We start from the raw sequence: 22,951 nt of genomic DNA on the forward strand, positions 1-22,951 counted from the left end.
TTCTTCCTCTCCCTTTCTCTCTCAAACACCATATTATCTTTCTTTTAGTCTCTCTCTAACACAAAAATACATAAAAAACATTAATTATCAAAGGTACTTAATTACACAAATAAAAGATTATAATATAAAATTTTTACAAAAAATAAAAAATGATAAAAAAATGTGAAAAAACTTTCAGCGACGACAATAAAAGCAGTTTCAATGGCGACAGAAAGTGTCACCACTGAAAGAAGATTCAGCGGCGACTTTTGCAAGCTTCAGTGGCGACATAAAGCGCCGCCACTGAAAGGAGATTTAGCGGCGACAAAAGGTCGCCGCTGAAAGCGAGCTTCAGTGGCGACAGAAAGCATCGCCACTGAAAGTGTTCACTTTCAGCGGTGACCATTCAAGTCGCCGCCGTAGTGTACGCCGCTGAAAGTTGCCACAACAACGGTGACAATAATAAGTCGCCACCATAACTATCACTTTTGGCGGCGACACACTTGTCACAGCAGAAAGGCCTAACTTTTAGCGGCAACACTTCTTGTTGCCGTTGAAAGTCATATTTTCAGTGGTGACTTCCTTTGTCGCCGCTGAAAGTCATCACTGAAAGTCCAATTTTTTGTAGTGAGTGTGTGACATGAATACATGCAAAAAAAATTGTTTATGCACCAAAATATGCTGAATTTTAATCGAATTTAATATTTCTTGAAACCGCTGAAATTAGAGAAACCAGAAATCCAACATTTGGGAAAAGAAAGATATGAAAAGAATGCTATCTTTTATTGATAAATTCATGGCTCACTGACGATGAAGTACAACCAATCAAATTCAACCACTATAGTAAGAATGTGAATAAGTAAACAAAAAAAAATCCCTGATAGTGATAACCCTTCTGTTTTATTTTTAATTTGTGTGTATAATTTCTTGTATATTGTTCCTTTTCCCGGATCAGTTACATATATTTCCTTCTTAAGCTGTTGCGGCATTGGAGTTCGCAGCTTTCATGGCCCCAAATCTTGGCTCCTTAGCCTGAAACTTAAGTGCAGCATAAAGCTTCATGTAATCTTCAAACACAAATTTCGGATAAATCTGTTTTATTTCTTCTTCCTTTCCCTCAATCAATTGTGGAGCTGGATGAATAAAAGCATCACTTCCTGGATTGTAGAATGAAGCTACGGACATCCTCGTACCATTAGTTTGTGCAATCACACGATGTTTCACATTCTTGTACTTTCCATTTGTGATTACCTGCTCATGAAATTGTCAAGGATTAAATTTATATTACATAGCATTAATTCTCTAGTACTGTAGTGTAGTTTATGTAACCATGGAGAGAGGTAAATATAAGTTGGGTCCCATCTGCATTATCTCAATTACTCTATAGTTGCACAATTTACTGTATTGTTTGTGAGCATGAACATAATATCAATTGTACATATAGGCTTGGTTTGAATGGAGGGAAAAATGGGAAGGAAATAAAAAGAGAATACTTGGAAGAAAAAGTTCCAAAAACAGTAAGAAACTTTACTAACTTTACTAATTTTGGAAGTTTTTCCTCCTAATATTCTTTTCTCTTTATTTTTCCCCATGGAAACTAAGGAACAAGTTTTATGAGAGCTTTTAATTTATGTCTAATACTTACCTCAAGTTGGTCACCAAGATTCACCACAATTGAGTGGCGCTTTGGAGGCACATCAATCCATTGGCCGTCTTTGAGAAGTTGGAGGCCGCTGACCTTGTCATCTTGGAAGAGAAGAATAATGCCACCGGCATCGGTATGGGCACGGAGACCTTTCACAAGTTCAGGATTAGGGCAAGCAGGGTAGTTGGCAACCTTTGTTCCAAAATTTGGTCCTCTTGACCCATGGAATGCCTTCTTGAGGTAGCCCTTCTCCAGTCCAAGATTCTCACAAAGCAAGTCTAATAGTTCCTCTGCAAGTTTCTGTATCTCTTCAGCAAATTCCTTCATTATCTTCCTACATTTGATTTGAATTTATATAGTTAGTATAATATGTACACACGCATGTGTATACAGTGATATATAAAACAGGTTTAATTAGTTTCATTTAGTTTGATTTTTCACCCGTATTTTTCAGTAAGATCTGGGCTTTCAGACAAGTTTGAGTCAGGCAAGTGACGCAAGAAGAATGTGCTTTCCCAATCCATGTTCTTAACTTCAGCTCCAACACCTTCTAATGCTTTGCTTGCCACAAATTCTTTGAACTTTTGCTCCATGCATTTCCTATAATGTTCTTTTGTTAACCTCTCCACTGTGTCCAAAAGTTCATGGGCTATCCCTTGGTTCACCAACTACAAAAGAAAGACAATCAGATTTTATTTAATAATTGCCACCAAAATTAACCAAAGAGTAGTAATAATACTCCCTCCGTTCCTTATTATAAGAAACAACTACTAAAATCATGCAGTTTAAAATGTTATTTAAAGTTTGTTAAAAATGATAAATGTGCAAGATATATACATATTTTTCTAGTTGTACTTTTCTTTGTAAAGAGAATACATGAAAGATACTTTGAATGGATATTCATTGCATATATATAATAAGTGACATATATTTAATATATCAGTTTACTAATGTCCATGATCATACATGCTTGTGGCAGGATTTATTGATGCAATGGTTCTCTGAAAAGTAGGAGGAAAGACGAGGAAAAAAGAGATGTGCAATGTCTTCAAAATGTTTAATTACAACATTTTTCTTTTAACTTAATTTGTCTCCACCTGTTTCAATCTAAGAATGCAAATTGAGATTACCAATAAATTTCCTTCAGATACAATGAAGACTATTGAGTATGATTTTCACTACTAGAACAAGTTAAGGTAACAATGATTTTTACAAAGTGATCATTCACCTTCATCTCTACGTGAATTCAAATAAAAATGCAATGAGTTTGATTTTGTGTTTGTCGTGTCTTTTGTCTTGCGCAAATGCAATGATGATGAAGGTATTATATAAACTATGAAGTGATACCTTAAAGAGGTGTCTCTTGAGATAACATATCTTTTCGATTAAAAGTTGTAACCATATTTTGGTTCATGAATCAACATACCTCTAATAACTAAATATTATTTAAAATAACATTTCATGAAGAGTGACACTTTTTTAGTTTATGTGGATTTTTCTTAAATAACAACCTTTAACCAAGTGGTGGTTGTCACACATTTGATTATAACCTTTCATAGATGCCTTTAAAAACCAAAGAAACAACCTTGATGACACTTAGTATTATAACTCCCCACACAATTCTTCACATAAATTTCTTAATTTATAAGGATGGGACATGACTTTTCAAAACACAATGGCTTCATTTTGAAAATATTCCGAGAGCAATCTGACTTTAGGATGCTGAGTGATGTATATTACATTGTGTTCAGTACTACACACCAATGAAGGATCAATGGGTCAATTTACGTTTAAGGTGAATGATCATAAATCATTACTGTTTTGAAGAATAAAAATGTATTGACTGTCATACTCTTACGAGTTATCACAATAATTAAGAAAGGATGATAGGCCAAAACATTTTAGCCTCCAACTCCAAGTATACAAGTAATGAGTAGAGCTTTTTTTTTTTTAATTTTAATGAAGAATTAGCATGAATCACTCAACAATTAGCATATGTCTTGAAGTTTTTTAAAATCCCAATGTTAGCATAGTCAAAATTGGACCCGAACTATTTGTGATGCATGATTCCTAATATTTACTAGCTCTAATACTTAATATATGAGCTAGCGAGGGTTTGGATTCGATTTTAAGTATAAGATTTTAATCTACTTTATTTTTCAAATTTGTAATTTATTATCTAAAGCATCCCTATAGATTATGCATATTAACTGGGTTTTCATCCTAGGAAAGACATTATTACATATAAAAGATACTTTAGAAAAATCAATTCATATCTGTTACTAATATAATAACTAAGTAAACTGTTTTTCTTAATGTACCCAAACTAGATAGGTATCTCTTATATTAAGGATTGGAGGTAGTATATATTTTATATTTATTGTGATATTTTCCATAGTATTTTGGGATTCCTCCATACATTTTGGATATCATTTGCTTACCTGATTAATTACAATAAACAAGATTAGTTGCATCAATCGGAATTCATTGGTATATTTGCGTTCTTGTAAGCAAGGTTGAGTAAGGACGGAGAAGCCAAGTTAGAAGGATGAAAATATCTAGAGAAGGATGTATAATAATGCCAAAGAATCAATGATATAAAACCAAAGACTAGACTGGCCAGTCTAGCCGATTAGACCTAAAATATGTCTCAAAATCGAATCTAGTTAGAACTAGTCAAATGCTGGCTGAACTAGTAAAAAATAACCAACTGAAACTTCAAAAAATAAAAAAAAAAATAAAAAGGGAAAATTGCTAAATAAAAATGTGAGGAGCATATGGCTATTTATCCTACCGAAGAAACTGTTCATGTGTTGTTTTGTGGATATTATGGTACATGATTACGGTACATTAAGTATGTTTGATATATACTACTACTTTGATCCTTAATATAAAACCTACTTTAGTAGGTCCTACATTAAAGACCGAAAGAGTACATTGGTGTAATCCAGAACTTCCCACACATTAGAAGAAGATCATATGTCCTTTTCGTCTTTCGCTTAAATCTGGTAAATAGCTTTAGTTGTTAAAATATTTTAAATATATAGTCATATCAAAGCCACGGTTGAAAGAACCAATTTGCAAAAGAGGGCCATCCATGTGGACGTTCGCGTTCCGAAGACCCACCTGTCAGGCCCCACATATTACTAAGAAAGAGAGAACCATTATTAAGAGAGGGGGAAAAAGTCAATATTGGAATCAAATATTTATTCTTTTTCTTTATTTTTAGCAAGAACATTTCTTCTTGTTTTCTGCTTTTATTCTAAAGCTGGATATTTCCTCTGATTTATCATAACACATATATGGTGTGCACGATATGAATACAGGCAAAAAACCTTGTTTATGCTCCAAAATATGATTTTAATCGAATTTAATACTTATTGAATTTAAACCTTTGGACAAAGGAAGTTATGCAAAGAATGCTATACCTTTTATTGATAAATTCATGACTCACTGAAACTGAAGTACAACCAATCAAATTCAACCACTATAGTAATAATCTGACTAAGTTAATTTCTTATGTATTTTCTCCTTAAGCTGTTGCGGCAGTGGAGTTCGCAACTTTCATGGCATCAAACCTTGGCTCCTTAGCCTGAAACTTAAGTGCAGCATAGAGCTTCATGTAATCTTCAAAAACAAATTTTGGATAAATCTGTTTCATTTCTTCTTCCTTTCCCTCAATCAATTGTGGAGCTGGATGAATAAAAGCATCACTTCCTGGATTGTAGAATGAAGCTACGGACATCCTCGTACCATTAGTTTGTGCAATCACACGATGTTCCACACTCTTGTACTTCCCATTTGTGATTACCTGTTCACGAAGTCATCAAGGCATGATTAAATTAAATTTAGAGAAATAAACATAAGTTGGGTCCCACCTGCGTGATATTAATCTCTCTATAGTTGCACAATCTGCTGAATTGTTTGTGATGATACATATCAAGTTGTAGTACATATAGACTTGGTTTGAATGGAGGGGGAAACGGGAAGAAAATAAGGAGGGAATACCACGAAGGACTACTGCCAAAAGTAGCAAGAAAATTTACTATTTTTGAAGGTTTTCCTTCCTAATATTCTTTTCTCTCTATTTTTCTAATTAATTAAGGAATAAAGTTTTATGGAGATATTTATGTTTAATACCTCAAGTTGGTCACCAAGATTCACCACGATCGAATGGCGCATTGGAGGCACATCAATCCATTGGCCGTCTTTGAGAAGTTGGAGTCCACAGACCTTGTCATCTTGGAAGAGAAGGATGATGCCACCCGCATCGGTATGGGCACGGAGACCTTTCACGAGTCTTGGGTTGGGGCAAGCAGGGTAGTTGGCAACCTTTGTTCCAAAATTTGGTCCTCTTGACCCATGGAACGCCTTCTTGAGGTAGCCCTTCTCCAGTCCAAGATTCTCACAAAGCAAGTCTAATAGTTCCTCCGCAAGTTTTTGTATCTGTTTTGCAAATTCCTTCATCACCTTCCTGCATTTAATTTGAATTTATATAGTTCAGTATATGTACATATACATGTGTATATAATAATATAAAACACATGTTTGAGTTTGATTTTTCACCTGTATTCTTCAGTAAGATTTGAGATTTCAGACAAATTTGAGTCAGGCAAGTGACGCAAGAAGAATGTGCTTTCCCAATCCATGTCCTTAACTTCAGCTCGAACACCTTCTAATGCTTTGCTTGCCACAAATTCTTTGAACCTTTGCTCCATGCATTTCCTATAATGTTCTTTTGTTAACCTCTCCACTGTGTCCAAAAGTTCATGGGCTATCCCATGGTTCACCAACTACAAAAGAAAAGCAATCAAATTTTATTTAATAATTGCCACCAAAATTAACAAAAAAATAATAATAATACTCCCTCCATCCCTTATTATAAGAAACAACTACTATAACACGGTTCAAAATATTAGTTAAAGTTACTTAAAAACAATAAATGTGTAAGATATATACATAATTTTCTAATTATACCCTTCTTTGTAAAGAGAATATGTGAGAGATACTTTGAGTAGAAATTCATTACAGAGATATAATGAGTAGCATATATTTAATGGAACTACAAATAAAAAGACTAGTTTAAAATTTCAAACAAAGAGAATTTATTTCTTATATTTAGAAACACTATTATGAGAGAGATTGTTTCTTATAAAAAGGAAGGGACGGAGTAATAAATATGCAAAGATGTATATATACCTCAAAAAATCCCCAATTCTCACAAGCGTCATTAATTTTCTCCATAGTGGCCTGTCTCTCTTCACCATTAAGCTTCTCCAAGTTGATTACTGGGAAATTCGCCATTTGAAAACACTCAAAACTCTCCGTTACTTTCTTTAGTTTCTGAGCTATCTTTGTGAGCTTCTATGCTTATTTCCAAGTAAAGTGTGTGGTATTTATAGAAAGCAGTTCAAAGACGAGGAAGACAGCAGGAAGCTACACTAAAGAAAGACATTAATTATGACTTAAACGCTTACATAAGTTGACCGTTGAAGAGATTAATTTGCGTCGTTGAATTTTCCACTGATAATTTGGTGTCTGCTTCACCATTACTGTGTTTTTAATGTGATGGGTTTTTTGTTTGTGTTTTGGATGATCTCACTGTCCCATTTCTTGGAAAGTGGGAAAAGTTAAAGCGGTCTAAATTTGTCTCAATTAATTCTTCGAGGTGTCTAGTCGAAGAAGAAATCACGGACACGCAAGCAAATTTGTAGGGGCATTTAATGATTAAGCTTTACCTTACACGTGAGAAAAGTGAGTTGGTAAAAATAATTCAGGTTCAGATCAAATGTCAATATGAATATAAGAAAGAGTTGGTATTTCTTTGAAAGTTAAAATAATTTTAAAAGCGTGTTTTTTTAAGATATAAAAATTGTTTACATATTCAGATAAAATGATATAACTTGTTATATTTGTAATATTAATATGGAATAAATAAAATTATTTTATTTTATATGTTTAGGTGCATAATTAATTGACATGTTAATTAATTCCCCACACTTATAATGATAATGGTAAATAAATTCCTTTTAAGAAAAAAATGACACCTGATCAAAAGAATAAACATAATTAATTGTCTCAGTTATTAATTTGGTCGCTGAGGTTTATATTAATTAAGTCCCTAAAGTTTCCTAACGTACACGATTAGTTCTTATAGTTTTAAGACATATAATTGTAGACACACATTGGCTAATAAGTGTAATCTGATAAATGCGGTAAGTGAATTTCTGATGAAAGTCAGTTGAAGAGCTAAATTCAAAATAAAATTTGTATTTGTATCTTTGACTAGTGAGTGAGATCCCTTGCAGTCTATAATTATAAGAGCCCTTTTAAATGATGCATCGCTAAATCTTGTCTTGTTGCTTGACTTAGAAAAAAGCTAAGAAAAAATAATTGCTATTATTATTTATCATATTATATATTCTCATTGCTGTATAATATGTTTATACAGACATTAATTTTAAAATTTTTGCTAAATCTAAGGCTATCCATAGCTTCTTGAATATTTGCATATATAATTATATATGACCAAGAATTTAAAAAACACACCAATCACTGAATTGAGCAAATAGTGGTTCAAGGGTTAGTAATCATACCATGATCATGACTAATTTTATATATTTTAATTTTATATGTTAAATATAGCATTAAAGGGATTTTTTTATGGGATTTAAAGGGAATATTTTATATCATGTTATTTTACAAAATTAAATTTATAGGACGTGTTTAAATTTTTGTTAACTTTTTTATTGTTAAATATCATTTTATTAATATATGAAATTGACAGCCAATAAGATGTGACGGTGTCTTCTCTTTAATTTAGCAAAACAATACATTTTTGGTTTTAAAAAATATAATTTAAGAAAATCAAAATATTTTATACATTAACAAATAAAAAGGATATAATTTGGACATGTAACATTTGAATAATGTATGGACCTATTTTAAAGTTCAGAGTTTTATGATGAATATAAATATATTTGCACATTTACCTCGTAGTTTTAATTTTTTTTTAATGCTTATAATGCATGATATGCATAAAATATAGCTTAGAAACACGAAAATTTTTTTAAAAAATGTCCAAAAATATAGCCAGTTCAATCTGGTTTCCAATTACTCAGTGTTTCCAATTTTTTTCTGATAATTTTGGACCGGTTAAATCCAATATTTACTAGACTATTTTTCGGAAGAAAAAACGCAATCACTTTAATGAGTACTTGCATGAAAATCTTTCTTTTGATGATGACTTGTTGGCTAAAACAATATGACACACATTGTAGTTGCTGCTTACCGTGATGAGTATAAGCTCAAAGGAACAGCCCATCCCAAAGGACTAGCCTATTAGGAAAGAGAACTTCTTGAATTTATAAACCTAACAACACTTGTGAAATTAACTAATGTGGGACTCATAACAGAGCATACCCCTTGAGAGCCAACGTCTTCGGCAGCTCCACTCTGCGACACTTCACTCAGACTTTTTACTAGTCAGAACCCCAAAAGATTGACACTATTACTTGGCGATTTCACTCTACAGCACTGCACTCGGTCTTCTAACTAGTCAGAACCCTTCGCAGGTAGCCCCTTTCGGTCGATTGACTCTCAATAAAAGCACCAATGTAACGAGTATAAGCTTAAAGGCAGAGTCCAATCCCAAAAGATTAGATTATTAGAAGAGAGAACCTCTTGAATTTATAAACCACACAATACTTGTGAGAGTTCCTAATGTGAGACTCATAACACTTACCACATGCAATTTCTATATTTTCAATCCCGTCGGTTCAAATTTTGCATTAGAAAACCGAATTAATATACCCAAAATTAGGTTTCTTTATTCTCTTCGGTCCAAAAGATTAGCCTATTGGGAGACATATGATTCACAAGAAATACATAGGAAAAGAAGAGTAGTCTCATTCCCAGCATTTGTCCCTTTGGAAAAAAAGTAAAATGGATTAAGTTCATGCATTTTGCTTATAAATGTTCTATTTTTCAAAAAGGAGGCCAAACACGTGGTTGTTGGTAGGATTTAATTTGATTCTGTGTAACCTTAAAAAGATTTTTACCATTATGATTCAAATCCATTGCTTTTCATCATTCACGCCATCCAAAAGATGATTTGGATTACGCAGGATGTGAAAAATATCATTCACAAGACTATTATTCTCCCAATGTATTTCATAAAACAAAACTAACCCCTCTTTTCTTTGCTCCTAGTTGAATCAATATTATGCTAACCTAGAGAACAAACGCACAAGTGTTCTCTGAAATTAAATATAGACATATAGGTATACAGATTAATCACTTTACTACTTGTTACGACGGAAACGCTTGTGGTGAGTGCTAGGTGGCAAATAATTCTGATAATTTCCAAACTTAAGCTTTGTTAAGGTAGTTGATTTGTGATGTTTCGCACCTTCAAATCCACTATCCTACCCAAACTACTCCCTACAGTCCCACATTAACTCTCTAAGTTTTAGAAAATAAAATCTGGATTTCACAGTGGCTGTGAGAAAAAAGGGAAGAAAATGGTATAGTGGAATGTGTTGGACTGGTTTTGATTTAACAATGGCATGAATTTTGTAGGACTTAAGTAGGGGTTGGGGAAATGTTAAGCCTATTGTGGGATTTTATCGAGCATAAGGAATGTATAATGAACCCTTGTGTCACTATTTTTTTGCTTTTCGTTTTGAATTAGAGGGGCAAACACCAATAGTCTGAAATTACAAGGAAAATAGAACCCACAACCTCCTACTTATGAAGAATCTTTCATGCTACTAGACTTGAATTGCTTTTGTGGGGGTGTTTATTGGAGGTTTGAAGGAGTGGATTGGCGTTGGGTTATGAAGCTAAATTGGATTTAAACCGTTGAAACCTTGAAATTATGATTTTTCTCCCCTCATGAAACCCTAACTCCAAGTGTTGAAATTAGACTAATTGGATTGATGGGTGTCATGAGTCCCATATCGGGAGGACTACCTTGAAAGAGGAACATTATAAAGCCCTGGGATCCCCAACCTCTGATAATTGGTTTTTTGAGAGATCGATATGGTTTTTTCAAGGACTTTTCTTGCTAATTGTAGGCTTGGGATGTTAATAGATATTAAGGCTAACTTAGAAATTATCTTTGAGCAGCCATCGTTGTTATATGTTCTTGAAATTATAAGATATGAACCCATACCCGGGCATCTTCTTGTGTTATTTCAGGATCTATTTTCCACTCTACACATATGGTGGCATTTTGCTTGCGTGCGTCACTTACAATACACGAAAATAGAATGGAGAATCAGCTTAATGTCTCAAGGAAGGAATGTAAAAACTAAAAAGTCTTATAATAACTTAGCAGCACGCAATAATAAATTTCAATGCAGGAAATGATAATAGGTTTATGCTATTTACTTGTCTTTGAGACTCTTTAGTGATTACATTTCTCTTTTGGAGAACTCATAATAACTCTCTCTGTAAAGAATGAAATTTAATTAGATGAGACAATATGATTTGTAATTTAAAGCATGGAGAATTGTTGTGAAGTTTACGAAAGAATATAATTATTAAAAAATCTCAATAATAATAGAGTAACATGTCATTACAAGTTATAGTATAGAAAATGACAACTGCTCACTTATCATTTGAACTTTTTAATAATTATCTTCTTTTCTTGGGACTTCATAGTAATTCTCCCTTTAAAATAATAAACAAAAAAGTTGGTTAGTAGGTGTTAGCCTAATCCTTAATATAAGAGTTAGTTGACTAATTTTGAGTAAATTAAGAAAATTTTTAGTTAGTTATTTGTAATAAATAGGTGTTGTCTTCCATAAAATACTCTTATTAATTTTGTGTGTTAGTTAGAACTACCATTTGATGAAATCTTTAATATGTACAATTATTGCAAAGACTATTTAAAAAAAATAGATAACTATAAGAGACAAAATGGATTGGGATTTTTTATTTAAGATCAAATTGAATGTCAAACTAGCTCTTGTATTAAGGATGGGAGGTAGTATATTAATACCTCCAATCTTAATTATAAGACCTCATTTGTAGACTAATTATAAGACCTTGTTTATAGTCTACGAGCGAGGTTTTATAATTATGACCGGTGGTAGTATTATACACTAATTACCTCCATCGAAAATACATTCATACATACATATATTAATTAATTATGCAAATTCGGATAGGTAGGGATTTTAAAGAATGAACGGAAAAGGAAAAAATGAAGAAACATTGTACTACTTCCGATTCAAAATATAAGCTAAATTTTTTTAAAGGAGTTGATTTTTTTTTTTTATAAGATAACATTTACTTTTGTCCAAACATTTAATGAGTTTTTTTTCAATTTTACCCCTATATATTCTCTTTCCTCTTTAATTCATTTAATGCATCTTTTACTTATTCTCTTCATTAATAAGGGTATATTAGAAAAAACAAATATATGCCTTGCACATTTATTATTTTAAATTGGTTTTAATTAGTTTCTTAATAAACATAAATGGATAAATTTTAGTTTATATTTTGAACAGGAGGGAGTAATATATAAAAGAATCTCATGTACCTTGTGATAGAAATCTAATTTGCACAATTAATTAGTCAGAATAAACGCTGGGCATCCATGTCATTTCATGACTACTTTTCCTAGGAAGTTGTCCACTAAGCACGAAAATTTCCAAGATCATGATCTCCTCCCAGCTTTACTTTTCTTCATACAAATTGAACAACTGACGAGTTATTAATCCAGAGGATATCAGTAAATTTTATTGAAAACGTGCAAGTGGCAAATAAAATACTTTAATTAGATGAAAACTCAAGTTATTATTTTTTTCAAAAACAATAATTTCATAAAATCGTTACATATTTAAATCGAGCATTAATTGATCCGATTCATATTGACTGTCATTTCAGAAACTTAATTATGATTTTTCAAAAATAATAATTATCTCTTTACTACACTGCACAAGAATAAACGTGTTAAACAGTGAGTTTCTGAATTTAATTGTGCGTCAACGTATATTCAATTTAGTTATAATTGGATGTGTAAGCACCAAAGATTTGACCATCAACCGTAGTATGCCCATATATGTATTACTCCCTCCGTCCTATTTTATAAACAATAATTACCATCTTTTTCCTGTACTTAAATATAAACAACATTTACAAGTTGTCTTAAATTTTTTATCGAATTCCCTATTTTGCCTTCATTAATTACTTATTTTAATACTTAATATATTTATTATTTTATTTTCCAAACTATCATCTCTCATCACATATTCTCTCTCTTTTATAATTCGCTTCATTGTAATTATTTTCTTATTTTCTCTCTTATACTGTCTTCCCCTATAAATAAGAGCACTTTAATGAAATTTTTTTTAATTTCTACACATTTATTATCTTTAACTATTTTAATTAATATTTTGATTATATAATAAGCTCTAATATCGTTTAGAAAAAAGGAGGAAGGAGTAGTATTTAAGATCTTCTATGACGAGACCCTTCGAAGAATTATTACAGTCGAGATTATCACTTTAACTTTCTGTCGCCTTTTAAGAATTGTGATGCATCACGTATTAACTAAGCAAACGCAAAACCTCAAAGCAACAAATCCCACACACAGTAACGATAATCATTACAGTAAAAACGCTGAACATTGAATCAGAACCCAAATTATGAGTAGAAAATTCAACAACGCAAAAAGATCCTCTCCCATGGTCGCCGAAGTATTTAAGTCATGCTTCATCTTTTTAAATTCTTATTTATTTATTTATTTATTGCTTTTTTTTTTCTGCTTATGTTTTTCGGGTCTATCACAGACCCTGAACTGCTATATCATATTTACATGTTTTTGGGGGAAAAAAACGTAGTTTACTGTTTTTGGTAGGTTTTTCAGTTTATTTATTTGAAATTCAAATTGTGATTTCCCTAGGTGGACCCGGAATTTGACAAGACAATGGAACTGTTCTTTTTACAAGAAAGATCAAGAATGCAATTTTAATTGATTAAAGCAAAAATAATAATTTATGAATGACAGGGAAAACATTCATGCTTCAAATTTTTTCAGAAAAATACATTAATATCTAAATATATTTTTTATGAAAAGAAAAAATTATATTAGTAATTAAGCATAGTTAATATCTTCATATAGGATATAAATTGCAAAGGAATTGTATATATATTAACTGCTCACTTATTATTCACAGTTTTTATAATTATTTTTTTTAGTAATTCTCCCTTTAGAATGCAAAAAAAAAAAAAAAGGGCTAATAGGTATATTATTATACATCAGTTACGTCTACCGAAAATACATTTACACATACATAAATTAAAGAACGAACGTAAAAGGACAAAAAGGGAAGAAATATCATAATATATAGGAGAATCTCATGTACCTTGTGATAGAAACAAATTTGCACAATTAATTAAATAATTAGTCAGAAGACACAGTTTTTTTTTTTTGGTCAAAATTCAGAAGACACGGTTTGTTCATGTCATTTCATCCTTCTTTTCGTTAGCTGTCGAAAATTTCCAAGATCATGATCTCCTCCCAAGTTTACTTTTCTGTACATAACATTGAAAGAGTTATCCAGAAGATAACACGAAAGCTTTATTAAAAAAGCGTAAGTTGCAAATAAAATACTTTAATTCGCACGGAAGCTTAATTAATATTATTTTTTGAAACAATGATACTCTTCCTGTCCTACATATAAGATCCATTTTGTAGTGTAATTTACACTAGAAAATGGATTTTATATTTAGGACTGGAGGGAGTAATTTCATGAAATTGTTACATATTTAATCAAATCGAGCATTAATTAATTGACCCGCTTCATCATAACTATCATTTCAGAAACCTAATTATGATTTTATAAAAATAATAATTAGTAATTTTCATCCTTAATTTACCCGAATTTTGATTTAAGTCTCTCAAATTCCAAACTATAGTTTGGTTATTCAAAGGACAAAATGATCAAGGTATTTATTAGATTATGTGAATCAAAGTTTTAAATAGAGAAAAACTTGAGAGAATAAAACTTATGATTTGAAAGTTAAAGGACAAAATTAAAATAAAAGCAAATTTGAGGAATAAAAATTGTATTAATCCTAATAATTATCTCTTTTCGACTGCACAAGAATAAACGTGTTAAACGTGTCAATGTATGCCATATGGTTAGACGCGTAAGCACCAAAGAATTGACCACTAAACGTAGTATACCCATATTTAGTATTTACTTATTATTATAGGATTTTCTATGACAAGACTTCGAAGAATTATTACCGTTTAGATTATCACTTTAACTTTTTGTCGCCTTTTAAGAATTGTGATGCATCACGTATTAACTAAGCAAACGCAAAACCTCAAAGCAGCAAATCCCACACACAGTGACGATAATCATTACAGTAAAAACGCTTAGAACATTGAATCAGAACCCAAATTATGAGTAGAAAATTCAACAACGCAAAAAGATCCTCTCCCATGGTCGGCCGAAGTATTTAAGTCATGCTTCATGTTTTTAAATTCTTACTTATTTATTTATTTTTTGCTTATGTTTTTCGGGTCCATCACGGACCCTGAACTGCTATATATATACACACACCACACACTTATTGGATTGCCAATTCGCATGTAAACCAATAAAAATTTCTTAGAAGGGAAAACGAAGAGAGTTTGAGTTTTTGAAATGGAGAACTCCCAGTAATCAACTTGGAGAAGCTTAATGGTGAGGAGAGACAGGCTACGATGGAGAAAATTAATAGTGCTTGTGAGAATTGGGGATTTTTTGAGGTATATATTCGTTTATGCATATTTATGGTTATTTATGTTAATTTTGGTGGCAATTATTAAATAAAACTGATTGTTTTTCTTTTGCAGTTGGTGAACCATGGGATAGCCCATGAACTTTTGGACACAGTGGAAAGGTCAAATAAAGAGCATTATAGGGAATGCATGGAGAGAAGGTTTAAAGAGTTTGTAGAAAGCAAAGCGCTAGAGGGTGTTGAAGCTGAAGTTAAGGACATGGATTGGGAGAGTACCTTCTTCTTGCGTCACTTGCCTGACTCAAACTTGTCTGAAATCCCAGATCTTACTGAAGAATACAGGTCAAAAATCAAATTAAACGTGTTATACATATATTACTATATACACATGCGTACGTAAATGTAATACTAATTCAAAATGCAGGAAGGTAATGAAGGAATTTGTAGAACAGATACAGAAACTTGCAGAGGAGCTGCTGGATTTGCTTTGTGAAAATCTTGGGCTAGAGAAGGGGTACCTCAAGAAGGCTTTCCATGGATCAAGAGGACCAAATTTTGGTACAAAGGTTGCCAACTATCCTCCTTGCCCCAACCCTAATCTCGTGAAAGGTCTTCGCGCCCATACCGATGCCGGTGGCATTATCCTTCTCTTCCAAGATGACAAGGTCAGTGGCCTCCAACTTCTCAAAGATGGCCAATGGATTAGTGTGCCTCCCATGCGTCACTCCATCGTCGTCAACCTTGGAGACCAAATTGAGGTAATATATCATATACTTTCTTCAGTCTTTAATATGAGAATTGGATATTTAATTTGCAGATATTATAAAAATTAGTTAGATTAGTTATGTATAACAAATGTGTGTTTGTTTTTTAATAATTATACTATTTCTAATCATGTGCATATTAACTACCCGTTGATAAAAACCCCTTAATTATATGCAATCACTAGAGATACTTTGGGAAAAATTATAAATTTGAAAAACAAAGTAAATTAAAGTCTAATATTTATAGTTAGAGCCTATACAAACATATTGTTTAGTTCATATATTTAGGATCAGAGGTGATATAACATTCCAAGAAACATGATTAATCGTATAATTAGTATCCTCTCCAACTGTTGAGTCCTTGCAACTTGGGACTTCTATAGTTGCAGGCCCATGTATCTGTCAAATGGGACCCATTACCATGTTGTTTTAATTCTCCCGGCATAAACTATAAGGTTAATTAGTTGTATCAAATTTGGGCAATGCAGTAACTAACTTCGATCCTTGATGGTATACTTTTGTTTTCTTGAACAGGTAATCACAAATGGGAAGTACAAGAGTATGGAGCATCGTGTGATTGCACAAACTGATGGTACTAGGATGTCTGTAGCTTCATTCTACAACCCAGGAAGTGATGCTGTTATATTTCCAGCACCAACATTGATGGAAGGAAAGGAAGAAGAAACGAAGGGCCACATTATTTATCCAAAATTTGTGTTTGAAGATTACATGAAGCTTTATGCTGCTCTCAAATTTCAAGCAAAGGAGCCAAGATTTGATGCCATGAAAGCTAGGAATTCCAGTACCACTGCAACAGCTTAAGGAGGGAAATCAATACTCGTTGATTTGGGAATAGAAAAATAATTAAGGAATAATATACACAAAAGTAAAAGAAAAGGGTTAGAACCTAAACCTTTTAATTATACACATTCTTGCTATTGTGGGTGTGGATTTCGGATTACTTGCACTTGTATTGGTGATAAACTCAATCAATAGAAATTGCAATCTCTTCTTTTTTCGTCAGTCAAATTAAGAGCTCATCTAATGAATATAATCTAATAAAAATTTGAAGTTATGATTCTAAAAGACAAACATGTTTTCCCTGCATCTAATGGGATTTTGAAGAATTAATTAAGATTGGGTTCATCTACAAATTCATCATATTTGACCGTGTTAACTTGCAACCTCCGTTCCAAGTAGCTTTCAAAAGGATTGTTTTTAAGTTCTTTTCAAAGGTTGGCCACTTTCATAATATGTTATCCCAAACGAACAAGAGGGAGATCTATTTTTCACTTAGTTTTATCAATTCAAAACGCATGCAAACTTGACGGGAGAAGTTTTTATCACTTAATATTCTCTCCAGCAGATGACACCTTCATGGCAATGAGGATTGGGAGGCTTAATGTAATGATCACCCTCACTAATACAGTGAATAAAGAATGAAAATAGCAGAGATCAAGCAAATAAATGAAACTAACTGAGACCTCTATTGAAATTCATGAAACAAACACCAAGCCACAAGTCTCAAATTTTTCAGGGACTTGGGCCTCTATAGTTTCTGGGCCCATTCCTTTCCCAACCCATATTTTCTATGGGCCAATAATAAAATTTGGGACCATTTATCAAACCAAAAAGCCGTTATCTTGCTTCCACATTTTCCATGAAATCCTCCCAAATTCTGCAAATCTTCCAAGTATTTGAAGAAGTGCTAGAACTACAAAACATAGAGTAGGTTTGAGGCAGTTGTAAAAGTTCACAATATATATACGTACATATATATATACATACTGGTTTAATGGTTTATTAGCAGAAATACATTTCATAAAAGCCAGCTGAACCAAAAACTCAAGGACTTGACCAAAACGAAAGAACGGGAAACGAGTGGATAGGCAAATGGATTTGAATACCATTTGGTTCTAATAAAGAAAATAATGTCAGAAATTGTTTAGAAAACTTTGGCCAAAACAAAAAACACAAAAATAGTCAATCTGATTCTTTTGTTATTTATTCATATTCATTACGTTTTCATTTTGTATGGTTGATTATTCTCTTACCATTCTTCAAGTTGACTACTCTTTTCCTTCCAAGTTGCCTTCATTATTGGCATAATTAAGGGCCATTGAGCGGATGATCTTTATGATAAGTCCACATCTCATTTGTTTGGGTCCCCACTCTCTCAATTAGGTCTTGTCCTTCTTGTTTCTTTGTTTGTTTTTGGGGTACGTATTTCAGGTCATGTACTATTAAATGCTTGGTTCAGTGAGTCTCCGCGGTCAATATGTGAAGTTTCAATTTTATGATGAAAAGAAGGATAAATGTGTAATTTTATCCTGTTGTCATATGCAATTTTACTCCTAATATTATCTCTCAGATGCAATTTGACTCCTGATCCTTTTTTTGTGTGTAATTTTATGTCTGATTTTTTACGCAATTTTACGCCTATCCTTGTTGCACAAAAAAAATTATGGGTAAAATTGTAGTACTAACAAGTCAAGGATAAAAGTGTACTTAAAAAATAAGATCAGGAGCAAAATTGTAATTTTATTAAGAAAATGAACACCCTATTGCAAAACTATTTTTTCCGATCTATGAGAGCGTAGGAGGAGACTTTGTATGGAGATCCATTGAACGCTTTGGATGGCTAGTTGGGTTTTTGGACCTCTTTATAGAATGTCTCCTGCTATGCCATCGTTAATTAAATTAGTGACTAGGATGATATATATATATATTTTTTTCATTTGAAGTTGCCCCCTTGATTAAAAAACCCTTTGAATATATGCAAACTAGGGAGAGTTTAGGAAAAAAATTATAAATTTAGAAAACATAGCGGATGGAGTTAGGATAAAAACAAACACTATTAACTCTTATATTTATGATTAGGGGAAGTATTATCTTTTGTATAGTGCGTTGCAAAACTTTGTGGTGTAAATAGTTTTTTCGTCTGTTCTTCATAATTAGAAACAGTTTATGTATATAGTCATACAATTTGTAATGCATGATCTCCCTTCGAATTCTGTTCACAATTTAAAAAAGTAATTAAAAGAAATCTATCGTGCTTCATAATGCTTTTGTTTAATCTAAAGCAACAGCATCTTTGGAATGTATGGTATAGGGGTCAAGCGCGGCATCAATTTGCTTTAATCTTGAGAGTTTCGTACAATAATTTTTATTCACATCAACTTCATTCTGTGGATCGATTTAGTAGATTTTATATGAAACTTCCACCCATACTTGTATGCTATATAATCCCTATGATGTTTAATTTTAAACAAATTATTTTGGTAATTTTTGGAATCTATAAAAATAAGATGGTGTGCACTATCAAGTGGAGCAGACTTTTATTTTTACAAAACTAATTTGCAAATAAAGAAGGTTACTATCATCACATAATTTCTTCCATTTTCTGGACAAAGACAGGAAGGAAAGTAGAAAGTTCAAAATACTTAACGACGGGAAATTCAGCATACTAATTAACGGGTCTTCGGAAAGAAAAGTCATAGAACGTGACGTATATATTTGCTCAGATAGAGGAAGCAATTAATAATGCGTAAAATTCCAGCTGTATTTTCAATGACGTGTAGAATTGATATCTTAACGATTGATGGATAAAATTCTCCATAAATTATCAATTAAATTAAAAAAACAAATAATTGGGACAAGTCAAAGGATAACGTTGACCACAAAAAGAAGGCAAAAGTGTACTTTTAACCTTTAAATTTTATACGAAGTGTCTTTTGAGCCTTCAGCTATTTTATAGAGCTCTTCTTCAATCCTCAAACCCAAAGTCATTTGTCTCAAATGATTTTTTTTTCCCAATCATTGTTATTTTAAAATTCTGAACTTACCTTTATTTTTGTCACTCTGGGGCATAAAACACACAATTTCCTTGCTAAGGAGTGGAGGTGCCATTGAAACAATAGATTCTAAGCTTCGGCAGTTTTTTGCTAATAAAACCAATAACATTAGGGTTAGAGAAGTAAAAAATTACTTGATAAAAATAAGGAGCTACAGTTAAAGGATAAAAGGAGCACTTTTGATGGGAAAAAAAGAGAATGTAAGCAAATGAATAGAAAACTTTGTACTTAAAGGCAAGTTGGTAATGTCAACGAAGAAGTAGCACTCTATAGCGAATTTGGCAGCAGTCTGTAATCATTGTTTGGCCAGAAATCGCTTTCCAAAATCACTCAAGAGTGAAACCAATTTCCATAAGGGCTTTCTTGGAAAGTATGTTATTCGTTTCCATTCGTTGACTTCTAAAAATCATATATCAGTTTACTGATGTCCATATTCTTTTTTTTCTTTTAATGGAGATCATACATGCTTGTAGCAGGAATTGTTGATCGCAATGGTTCTCTGAAAAGTAGGAAGAAAGATGAGGAAAAAAAAAGTGATGCCCAATGTCTTATGTTTACAATTTTTTTTTTGGGTTTAATTCGTCTTACCTTTTTCAATTTTAGGATGCCAATTGAGTTTACCAGCAAATTTTCTTCAGATACAATGAAAACTATTGAGTATGGTTTTCACTACTAGAACTCAAGTTAAGGCAACAATGATTTTTATAAAGTGATAATTCGACTTTATCTCTATATGCACTCAAAGATAAATACAATGAGTTTGATTTTGTATTTGTTGTGTGTTATGTCTTTTGCAAATGCAATGATGGCGAGGAGCATTTATAAACTATGAAGTGATGCCTTAAAGAGGTGTCTCTTGAGATAACATATCTAATTAAAAGTTATAACTGTATGTTGGTTTATGAATCAATGTAGCTTTAATAGTTAAATGTTATTTAAAATAATATTTTCATGAAGAGCCACATCTTTAGTTTATGTAGAGTTTTCTTAAATAGCATAGCCCTTAACCAAGTGGTTGTTATCACACATTTGATTATAACCTTTCATTGATGCCTTTAAAAACCAAAGAAACAACATTGATGACATTGTATTATAACTCTCAACACAACTCCTCACATAAATTTCTTAATTTATAAGGATGGGACATGAATTTTCAAAACACACTGACTTCATTTTGAAAATATTCCAATAGCAACTTGACTTTGGGCTGCTGAGTGGTGTATATTATATTGTATTCAATACTATGTAACATTCTAATTTTCTTATCTCTCAGGTTTAAGTAAATATTTATTATGATCAAATTAACAAAGGTTGAATATATATATAAGTAATTAAAACAAGTATGATCTTATGTATGAGTGTATGTGTGTGTATGAATTGTGTGTGTATATATATAAATAAATGAATAATATAACAATGTTAACAAGTCCCACTTTGACTAAATGATGAGAGGATGGGTAAAATACCAATGATGAGAAGTCCCGTATCGACTAAATGAGGGGAAGAAGGAGTTCTACGAGCCTATATATAGGTGGTAGTATGGGAGAGTTAAAAGTGAGTTAAATAATTTTGTACAAAACTGAGACAGTCTTAGTAAAGGTATGCTTACTAGTTCGTGAACTGTTGGATCAGGCTATAATTGGGTCAGCTAGTCTTGGACTTCAAACTCATTGATTTCAATGGTTAGATCATCGATACAATCTTTTTTTTTTTTTTCTGGGCAAGACAAAGCATCAATACGATCTTTGAGGTAGGAGTTATTAAGTATGCTTTGAACTTATTGTTTTAGATTTTGTAAATAGAACCCTAAATAGTAAATTATCATTTTCAAATATTGTCACTATTGGATCAATTTACAATTTGGAGAATTGATTTATGACATTTAAGATGTTAAATTCAATGGTGGGATCAATAATTAGACTCTTTTAGTAAGAATAACTTAACTCATATTAAATTTGTTTATTTGAGATTTTCAAGGATAGAATATAAGCTATGGATTTGGAGTTCTCTATCTAGGTTATGAATTTGGTGGTTTTAATGATATAATTTAATAATTAAAGAATAATACAAGTTAAGGGAACCAAGGAATTGAATATGAATCCTCATATATATGTTCTTACTCTTAACCTTAGAAAAAGCTTTTTTAGAATCCTGAGTAACAGTTGAAGGTCTTAGAGTGAGAGTTAAAGGCTAAAAATTTGTGAGTAGTTTACTTTAATATTGTAGAGATAATTTTTTAATTTTATTTATAGATATAAATGCTACTATAGCATACTTTGAGTTTGGGTCTCATTTGTATTTGACGGTTAGCTAGGAGACCAGATAATTGAATTTCTATTTGTTGCATGTTCTAGTATGTGTTGGTGAGTGGTTTTTATACTTAAATTATTTTATATGAAGTTTTTATTTGCATAAACCATCTTGTGGAATACTGTTTTGAAGGGAACTAAATAAAGTGAGTTTGAAAATAATTAATCTTTGGGATATGATGTGTGAATTAAAACTTTAATGAGTTATGTTCTTATATATGTGTATATCCATTTGAATGTTTTAAATCATGTGCATTTGGTATGGGTTATGGAGGAGATGATCGAAGTTATTGAAATCTATGAACTTGCCACGTGGTATTGGCTTTCATATGGAACTCTATGGTTGGCTACTATTATTGTCCTACTAGTTCTTTGAGGGACTGCGACACCCAACTAGTTCTTCGAGGGGGACCCATGGTCCATTGAGTGCTCTATGGTCTTTGGCTAATCCAGATCACTTGTGTGGTAAGCTTGTTAGAGTAGGCAGTCAAATGGAAATAACTTAGCCTATGGGTTTAGTCGACAAAAATAAGGAGGATATAAGGATGGATTTGGGTGTATGGATTGCATATGATATGAAATCTTCATTCATATTGATATTTTTTGAATAAATAAAAGTATGTTATCTCTTTTTAAATTTTCAGCCGCATGAGATTA

The 22,951-nt window shown here is 32.0% G+C and overlaps 2 protein-coding genes and 1 pseudogene across 3 annotated transcripts; 1 reads left to right on the forward strand and 2 right to left on the reverse strand.

Annotated features, from left to right (window-relative positions):
• Positions 1 to 877: 877 nt before the first annotated feature.
• On the reverse strand, positions 878 to 4,766 carry LOC114750275 (1-aminocyclopropane-1-carboxylate oxidase 3-like; annotated as a pseudogene).
• Positions 4,767 to 5,039: 273 nt separating this feature from the next.
• On the reverse strand, positions 5,040 to 15,328 carry LOC114750263 (1-aminocyclopropane-1-carboxylate oxidase 3-like). 2 transcript variants are annotated; one of them, XM_028938832.1, is made up of 5 exons: positions 15,315 to 15,328; positions 6,824 to 6,895; positions 6,191 to 6,417; positions 5,765 to 6,098; positions 5,040 to 5,435 (listed from the first exon to the last, which is right to left on the reverse strand). In XM_028938832.1, the coding sequence occupies exons 2-5, from the start codon at positions 6,866 to 6,868 to the stop codon at positions 5,157 to 5,159; spliced, it is 885 nt and encodes a 294-aa protein (XP_028794665.1). In that variant the 5' UTR covers positions 6,869 to 6,895; positions 15,315 to 15,328; the 3' UTR covers positions 5,040 to 5,156. The 2 variants fall into 2 exon arrangements, with proteins under 2 accessions (XP_028794665.1, XP_028794664.1); XM_028938831.1 differs by lacking the exon at positions 15,315 to 15,328 and having other exon boundaries at positions 6,824 to 6,935.
• Positions 15,329 to 15,335: 7 nt separating this feature from the next.
• LOC114750266 (1-aminocyclopropane-1-carboxylate oxidase 3-like) lies at positions 15,336 to 16,953 on the forward strand. The gene is made up of 4 exons (XM_028938835.1): positions 15,336 to 15,395; positions 15,483 to 15,709; positions 15,792 to 16,125; positions 16,666 to 16,953. Exons 1-4 carry the CDS (start codon positions 15,351 to 15,353, stop codon positions 16,951 to 16,953), a joined length of 894 nt encoding a protein of 297 aa, XP_028794668.1. The 5' UTR covers positions 15,336 to 15,350.
• Positions 16,954 to 22,951: the final 5,998 nt, after the last annotated feature.

The sequence above is a fragment of the Neltuma alba genome, unplaced genomic scaffold (genome assembly GCF_004799145.2).
Source record: "Neltuma alba isolate B1F8T4 unplaced genomic scaffold, ASM479914v2 tig00006401_pilon, whole genome shotgun sequence".
NCBI lineage: Eukaryota > Viridiplantae > Streptophyta > Magnoliopsida > Fabales > Fabaceae > Neltuma > Neltuma alba.

What these genes read in the sequence shown, in the direction of transcription:
- LOC114750263 (XM_028938831.1), bottom strand. Translation starts at nt 6,928, where the DNA reads ATGGCGAATTTCCCAGTAATCAACTTGGAGAAGCTTAATGGTGAAGAG. An exon ending in AGAATTGGGGATTTTTTGAG is followed by an intron (nt 6,418 to 6,823) that starts GTATATATACAT and finishes TTTCTTTTGTAG; the next exon opens with TTGGTGAACCATGGGATAGC. An exon ending in AATCTTACTGAAGAATACAG is followed by an intron (nt 6,099 to 6,190) that starts GTGAAAAATCAA and finishes AATTAAATGCAG; the next exon opens with GAAGGTGATGAAGGAATTTG.
- LOC114750266 (XM_028938835.1), top strand. Translation starts at nt 15,351, where the DNA reads ATGGAGAAAATTAATAGTGCTTGTGAGAATTGGGGATTTTTTGAG. An exon ending in AGAATTGGGGATTTTTTGAG is followed by an intron (nt 15,396 to 15,482) that starts GTATATATTCGT and finishes TTTCTTTTGCAG; the next exon opens with TTGGTGAACCATGGGATAGC. An exon ending in ACCTTGGAGACCAAATTGAG is followed by an intron (nt 16,126 to 16,665) that starts GTAATATATCAT and finishes TTTCTTGAACAG; the next exon opens with GTAATCACAAATGGGAAGTA.